The 8,264-nt window shown below is 49.5% G+C and overlaps 1 protein-coding gene across 1 annotated transcript; it reads left to right on the top strand.

Moving 5' to 3' along the window:
• The first annotated feature begins 280 nt into the window (after positions 1-280).
• Positions 281-1,331, top strand: TMSB10 (thymosin beta 10). The gene is made up of 3 exons (XM_066372340.1): positions 281-418; positions 709-823; positions 1,044-1,331. The coding sequence occupies exons 2-3, from the start codon at positions 724-726 to the stop codon at positions 1,076-1,078; spliced, it is 135 nt and encodes a 44-aa protein (XP_066228437.1). The 5' UTR covers positions 281-418; positions 709-723; the 3' UTR covers positions 1,079-1,331.
• The last annotated feature ends 6,933 nt before the right edge of the window (positions 1,332-8,264 follow it).

Below are 8,264 nucleotides of genomic sequence, written 5' to 3'. Positions count from 1 at the left end.
CGCACACCCACAACTACACACACGCAGCTAGCCGGTCAGCCCCACGTTTTCTGCAGATGCAGATGACCAGTAAATGCCCAGAGAGGGAAGAAAATAAAATAGCTTCTTTCCCCAGAAGAAAACCGAGGGACCAGTGACCACCCTGGGGCAGCTGCTGACCCCAAGGCAGAGTACGCGGCGCCCCGGCTGCCGGCCGGAAGAGCCGCGCCCAGGCAGGCGGGCAGCCCGCGGAGGGCGCGGCGGCGGGAAGCGAGCAGCCGCGCCGCCCCCAACTGCCGGCACCGCCCCTGCTGCAGCGGACGAGGGGCGGAGCGGGGCGCGGTGTATATAAGGCGAGGGGAGGACACCACTCTTTTGTCTCTTGCTGCAGCGACCCGAGTGGGAGCCAGCATCTCTATCTGGCGGAGCGAAGGCCGAGGTGAGCCCTGCGTGCGGTGGGGGCCCCTGCGGGTGGGGTCGGAGCAGGGTCCCTGGCGGCCGTTGCGCGGCCGTGCTGGCGCCCTTCCTCAAGCCCTTCCTCAACGGGGCTCCCGCCAGCGGACCTCGCCCTGGGGCTGCGGAGAGGGGGAGGGACGGGGAGGGTGCGGGATTCGCCCGGATCCTTGGCCTCGGGGCTACCGGGAACGCCAGGCTGGAGTGCCACGTCGGGAAGCTCGGGCGGGGAATGCCAGTCGCGGCTCCAGCCAACCGCCTTGCTTTGCCCACTAGGATTGTTTTAAGAAAATGGCAGACAAACCGGACATGGGGGAAATCGCCAGCTTCGATAAGGCCAAGCTGAAGAAGACGGAGACGCAGGAGAAGAATACCCTGCCGACCAAAGAGAGTGAGTGCCCCCTCCCCTGTGCGCGGCTGGGCCCAGCCCCCACCCCGCGATGCCTCTGAGCAGCCCCGGGTCCCCTCAGTTACACAAAGCGCTGTCTCCCAAGCCTCTTGCCTAATCCCCAGACCTGGTAGGTCCTCGCCCACAGGTTTGTAAGCGCCTATGTTTTGGGGGGATTGCAAGGTGCCCTAAACCCCCAGTGCTCGCTCTCTGCTCTCCACAGCCATTGAGCAGGAGAAGCGGAGTGAAATTTCCTAAGAACCTGGAGGATTCCCCATTCCCATCATCTTTGGGACCCCAGTTGTGATGTGAAGAAAAAGCCACCTGCAAGATGGACACGAGCGACAAACTACACTGTGAACCCGGACACTCCGCGCCCATGCCATCGGCCCATGGGTCTCCGAGGGGACCCCACCCCCCAATCGGACTGCCAAAATTTTTCGGTTTGCCCTGGGATATTGTAGAAAATTATTTGTATGATTGGTGAAAATAAAACACACCTCGTGGCATAGCTGACGTGGTCTGAGTCTTAGTTGGGTATGCGTGGTCAATGCTGCTGCAACAGACCTGGGGGCATGGAAGTCGGGGTTCCTGCTGCGGGGAGGGGATGGCCCGTGGGCTGGCTTGGTGAGACCATTTTTAATGTTTACATGCTTCTCCATAAGATTTCATGAGAATTACTGCTTTGCTTTTGCTTCTAATGCTGTCCATATAAAATTGAACTCCACTTTATCATTGCTGGAAGCTGTTCTGGAAAACGCTTTTCAGAAGAGCAGCGTTTGTTTTCAATAAGCTTTACAGTCCCATTTTTCCCTCTGGCCTCCTCAAAGCTGGTTCACACCTGGGAAGAAAGGGAAAAGACTAAATCTGGAATGTTGGAATAGGGTGGGGTCACAAAGTCTACAAGAAATCTGTCTCTTGGAACTTAAAAGGGCATTAGAACAAAATGGCAGGATCCAGGGGAACAAGAGCAGGAACGTCAGAACTAGAATAACCAATATCAAAAAGGAACTGGTGGGCAGCCCAGCTTTTAACCCTAGCTCAGAACCTTCCAAAAAAGGGGTAGCCATTAGAGGAAGTGCTGGCTGAGCCAGGTCCTGTGCTGTGATTAACAGGAAGGATGGGGATGCGGAGGGAGAGGTCTTTGGCTGCACTGCCCCACAGGGTTATACCCTCGGCCCATGGGGAAGAAGTGGGACCAGCCCAAAGGGGCCTTGCTGAGGGGAGGGGCAGGGCCTGGGGCTACAGGGCATACTGGAGCAGAACTAACAGCCTTGTGATTCCTGGGGTATAGTTTAAGGAGGTAGAAAGGGACACATTGTCCAACCATAAGGAGCTGGATACTGGGTGAAGGTAATTCTAAAATCCAGTGGGTAAAACAGGCAGCCCTAGCAGACCAGAATCTGGGGACATGTAGGCTGAGGGAGCCACTGCCTGTTGTGCATAAAGGGGTAACTTACACCCATGCATTGGAGGGTAAGTGTTGGGCCTGGGGAGGAGAAATGAAGAAGGGAAACAGTAGTATGCCACTGAGGGAGGGACGCTAACCCTTCTTTGAGTGCTATTGACCAGGAACTGCTAGGAGCTTTAATTCTCAAACTATAAAGTCCATTTGGCTATTATTCCACTTTATAGATAGGAAACTAAGGTTCAAAGAGACTAGGGTATTTGCTAAAGTCATACAGCTAGTGAGTAGTGAAACCAGAATTTGGGGCCAAGGGTATATACTTTTGGGGATCCTATAGCACAATGTTTGGGATAGGTCTGTTGAGAGGTTAAAGAAAAGAAAACGAATCACTACTGCCTTCAAACAGCTGTTGAGAAGGGCTTTAAAGGAAGATAAAGCAGGGTAGGGGGTTTGTAATAGAGTAAAATAATCAGTCTTTCTGGCTTGGCCTTGCTTGAATCTGCAGTTTCCATAACGTGTCAGCAACTTCTGCTTAGATATACTAATCACTAAAGGAATCTAACCTGTAACCTAGGAATACTGAAACAACCTCCCTGCTCTAAACTAATTCCCCATCGAGATAAGGAAGTATGTACAAAAATTATAATTGTTTATCACAAGATTTGGTCCCTAGTGCCTGGGACCATGGCAACTGGGGTTTGTTGACCAAAAGCAAAGACGTTTCACCATCCTCCCTCGGACCCTTTCTGGCATCCAGATGTCTGCAATCATCAACCATCTCCTGATTTCAAACCTCTCTCAGTTTCCCTTCCCCTGATATAAAAGAAGCCTGAATTCTGTACTTTCTCAAGATGGTTCTTTAGGATACTATTGGTTCTTTGGGATGCTAGTCTGGCCACCATCTTCTTTGCTTGCTGGCTTTCCAAGTAAAGTCCCTTTCCTTACCCAACCCCTGTCATTCGACTTAGTGGCTATTGTAGGCAAACATTTGGAGCTTTCACTGATTACAGGCTAAATTGGATGGGGGAGGGATTCGGAATGCCAGTGCAATTTTCAATCAGATGTCGTGAAGGATGGGGGGTTGGGGCTCTTGGAACAAGACCTAAAGAATGTAACAAGACCTAAAGAATGTGACAAGACCTTGAACAAGGTAAGAATGTGCTCAAGGCGTCTCAGGAAGTACAGAAAGCTGGAGGGGAGTTAGCCAGAAGTAGGGAGACAAGGTATAAGAGGGCAGAAGATGGAGAAGGCAAATCTTGAAGTCCTTGTAACTTCTGCCACATTGGTTGCTGTGGGGTCCTCCTTCCCTCCTCCTCCTCCAACTCAACAGGCACCCCTCATTATCTTGTAGTGTCCTACCTGGGCACACCACACCCAGGGCCTCTTCTGGATCTAATCTCCCCAGGGCTCCATCTGGGATGCAAATCCCAGCCCTCTTTCCTCAGACCCCACAAATTTCTCACCCCAATGGGGTCACACCAAGAGCAGCTCCAGAGTTCCATGTCCCAGGACTTAACTCTCTCTGAAGATTCCCATGACTTTCTCAACCCCTCCACAGGAATCTCTATTTTGAGGTTGTGGGCACTAGCGAGAGCTTTGCTCTTCCTAAGAATTTTTTTTAATGTATTTATTGATTTTTAGAGAGAGAGGAGGGAGAGACAGACAGAAATTCTGACCTGTTTCTGTATGCTCCCTGACTAGGGATTGAGACAGCAATGCTCTAACCCAGTGAATGCACTTCCTAAGAATTCAAGAAGACACAAGTCAGAAGGATACCTAAGGGCACTTCCACTTGTTTACCCTGAGACAATGAGCCGATTGGATGGTACCAGGACAAGGTGGGGAACTGGGATGCGGATAGGTGTGGGGAGTACATCATCACTTCAGAAATCTCATCACACCACTTTGGTTTATAAGGTAAAGTTGGACTTCCCCGCCCATCCTAGTTTCAGAGCTCTATGCAAATGTGCACCCTAGAAGACAGGCCCAGAAGGCCAAGCACTGGCCAAGAAGGCCAGCTTCCTAGGCCCCACCTGTGATTGTTCCCAAGGGAGCACAGCAAGTCACAGTGGAGACAGCACTGGAACCTGGAGTTGGAGTGTCAGAGAACACTGGAGCACCCCAGGCCCACTCTTTTCCTTCCCCGCCCCGTATGTACCACGTGCAGTTTAATGTGCTGGGAAAACAGACAGAGAACACCTCAGGGAGCACATGGCCTAGAGCAGAAGGAGGACCCAGCCTCTGTTCCCAGCACTTCCCAACACCCTCCCCCCATCACTCTTCTACCCTTCTCTCCTCTGGAAACCACCTTCTCTCCTCAGTCAACATCAGGGGCTTCAGTTCCCAGCTATCCCCCACCTTCTCCTGAAAATGCCCCAGAACAGGAACAACACACCTGCACTTCTCCTCTCTACCCTTACCTCACTCCTCACACCGGATGTGCAGGAAAAACGCTTCGGTTTCTCCTTTACCACAGTGCTCTGCTCACAGAATATTTTCCTCAGGTCACAAAATGTGTGGCTTTCCCACACCAAGCAATTCTCTGATTCTCTAGACACCAGCTGCATGCCCCACAATGCAGTCTAGTTCCTGCACTCTCTACCTTGAGTTAGCATCAGATCCCACAGGGTAAGGGCTCAGTCCCACAGACTGCTCTTTCCGCCTACTTCAGACACCAATCACAAGTCCAGCTTGACGGTGTACATCTACTAAAGCTAAGCATAAGCAGCCCAGTGACCCGGCAACACTGTGCCCAGTTATGTATCCCAGAAAAACAAGTGTATGTGTCCACCACAGGACATGTTCAAGGATGTTCTAGGCAGCTTTATTCATATTAGCAAAAGAGAAAAACAACCCAAAAATCCATCAACAGAATGGATAGACAAATTAATTTGGTACATTTACATAAGCTGTGAATCCTTAGTTCTTCATTGGATTAAAAAAAACTTTCTGTTAAAGTAAAACATATACAGTGAGGTGCATGTGAGTTCTTATTGTAAGTGTACCTCTTGAGTTTTTTGTTTGTTTGTTTGTTTGTTTGTATTTTTCTGAAGTTGGAAACGGGGAGAGACAGTCAGACAGACTCCCGCATGCGCCCGACCGGGATCCACCCGGCACGCCCACCAGGGGGCGATGCTCATAGAGTTTACTCAACAATAAACAAGAACCAAGTACTGACATCTTAAAAGTGTATGATTTCATTTACATGAAGTTCTAGAAAAGGCAAAAATAATTTTTGATGATAAAAGTAAACAAAACCTCTTGAGTGATGTACACCTTGATCAGAGTGGTAGTTACGTGGGTGTGGACATGTATAAAAAATTCAAGAGGTGGCCCTGGCCGGTTGGCTCAGTGGTAGAGCGTCGGCCTGGCGTGCAGAAGTCCCGGGTTCGATTCCCGGCCAGGGCACACAGGAGAAGCGCCCATCTGCTTCTCCACCCCTCCCCCTCTCCTTCCTCTCTGTCTCTCTCTTCCCCTCCTGCAGCGAGGCTCCATTGGAGCAAAGATGGCCCGGGCGCTGGGGATGGCTCCTTAGCCTCTGCCCCAGGCGCTAGAGTGGCTCTGGTCGCTACAGAGCGACACCCCGGAGGGGCAGAGCATCGCCCCCTGGTGGGCGTGCCGGGTGGATCCCGGTCGGGCGCATGCAGGAGTCTGTCTGACTATCTCTCCCCGTTTCCAGCTTCAGAAAAATACAAACAAACAAACAAAAAAAAACTCAAGAGGTACACTTACAATAAGAACTCACATGCACCTCACTGTATATGTTTTACTTTAACAGAAAGTTTTTTTTAATCCAATGAAGAACTAAGGATTCACAGCTTTTAGGGCCACACACTATTAACTCTATTAACTCGAGGTAAGAGCTGAAGATTTAAGTAGAGCCCATATTTGGTTCCAAAGGCAATGGGAAACCATGAAACTTCTCTGGCCCTTCTCGTTCTTCTTCCCCACTTTGAATGACCCTCCACCTCTTTTCTAATTAGTTCAGTGTTAGCCATCCTACAGGGCCCTACCATCAGCACCTTCTTCCAGTGGCCCTCCTGGACTTCCCAGCAAAAGACATTCTCTTTCCTCTCACACCTATCTGCACCTCCCCTCAGTGCCTGGATACGTGCACCACATTCTCAGTTAGACCGAATAGAGAAGGATTCTTATTGATACTGGTGACTCACACTAGCCAGCACATGACAGACACTCAATCAACACTTACTGACTTGTGACTGAAGTCTCAGCTGGCCTCACCTGCTTCTTCTTGGCTATGCCAAAGCCAAGCTGCTACCAGGCCCCACACTGTCTTTTTGTTGGTTCCATTGTACATCAGCAGGGTCCAAGCATGAGGGGCACATGGGAGTTAATATGGTTCAAGGAAGCCAAACATCTTCATTTCCCTCCCAGAGCCCAGTCCAGGATGTAATCCTATTACAGTGAGGGGAAGAATGCTTAATTCACAATTGAGGCTATTGATGGAAAGCTGTATATTACCCAGATGGCAATTGTGAATTTCAACCAGTTAAAAGATGTTAGATGTTGGGTTACTGATTTCTGTGAAATTCAGAGATCGTGTTCTTGTTCAGTTAACTTCAGCATACATTTTTTTTTGAGCACCCAGTGAGTGCCTATTACTACACTAGGCCTATGGAAGCTATAAAAGACATGAGCCACTAACTATACAAAAAGCAGAAAGAAGTAAATGCCAAAGAAAGATAAAAGCAAAGTACCACGGAGTTACACGAAGGAGTAGTTAACTTGACAGGAGACTGCTTCGCGGAAGACGGAGCATTTGAGTGAAGACCTGGAAGGGCGGGAAGGCTTTCTCAGCAGAAGGAGGAGCAATGCAGATACCACAGCATGTTCAGAGAAGGGAAAGGACAATGGGTCGTGAAAGCAGAAGACTCCAAATTAGCCTGAAAAGGTATTTGAGTTTCTTATCCTGTAGACAGTTGAGAGCCACTGTATATTTTAGAAGTTGGGACAAAGTAATCTGAAATATATTAGCTAGCATGTGGAGAATGTTGTAGCAGACATGATGGCTATCTATCCAACTACTATCACCACAACCTCCACCACCACCACCATCACCACCACACATTCCTTGTCCTCTTTTATCCTGCCTTCTTCATGGTCAATACAAGCCCAATTTTTTTTTTTCTTTTTAAGTGAGAGGAGGGAAGATAGAGAGACAGACTCTCACATGGTCCCCAAGTGGGATCTACCCAGTAACCCCTGTAGGGGTTAATGCTCGAATCAACCAAGCTATCCTCAGCACCTGAGGCCAACACTCGAACCAATCAAGCCACTGGCTTCGAGAGGGGAAGAGAGAGAGAAGGGGAGGTGGAGGGGGAGAGAAGCAGATGGTCGCTTCTCATGTGTGTCCTGACTAAGGTTTGGACCCAGAACATCCGCATAATGGGCCAATGCTTTATCCATTGATTAAACCAGCCAGAGACTTAATTTTATTTAGAGATGAGGTAATTGATGAGTTTCAAGGAGCCCAGCCCCAGGAATGATACTTGATTAGTATAAACCTAAGACAACCTTTGGCATTCTAGAAATTTGTGGGCTGGAACCAGTTGGCTCTGTGGTAGAGCATCAGCCCGTCATGTGGAATACTGGGTTCAATTCCTGGTCGGGGCACACAGAAGAAACTGTTTCTCCACCCCTTCTTCCCCTCCCCCTTCTCTTTCTTTCTTCTTCTCCCACAGCCATGGCTCAAGTGGTTCAAGCAAGTTGGCCCTGAGCTCTGAGGATGGCTACATGACCTTGCCTCTGGTGCTAAAATAGCTCAGTTGTGGAGCAATGGAGTAGCAGCCCCAAATGGGCAGAGCATCGCCTGGTAGGGGGTTTGCCAGGTAGATCCTGGTCAAGGTGCATGCTGGAGTCTGTCTCTCTGCCTCCTCATCTCTCACTTAATTAAAAAGAAAAATTAGAAATTTGTGAAGGTGTTTTGTATTGGTTTGTTCATCATGATGATTAAGGAACATTACTGACAATTCAGACAGGGATCCAAATGCTCACCATCCTGAAATGCACCTGACA

This window comes from Saccopteryx leptura, chromosome 3, assembly GCF_036850995.1.
Source record: "Saccopteryx leptura isolate mSacLep1 chromosome 3, mSacLep1_pri_phased_curated, whole genome shotgun sequence".
NCBI classification, from domain to species: domain Eukaryota; kingdom Metazoa; phylum Chordata; class Mammalia; order Chiroptera; family Emballonuridae; genus Saccopteryx; species Saccopteryx leptura.
Note: the sequence above shows the minus strand (reverse complement) of the source record. Positions and strands in the feature narration are given on the sequence as shown.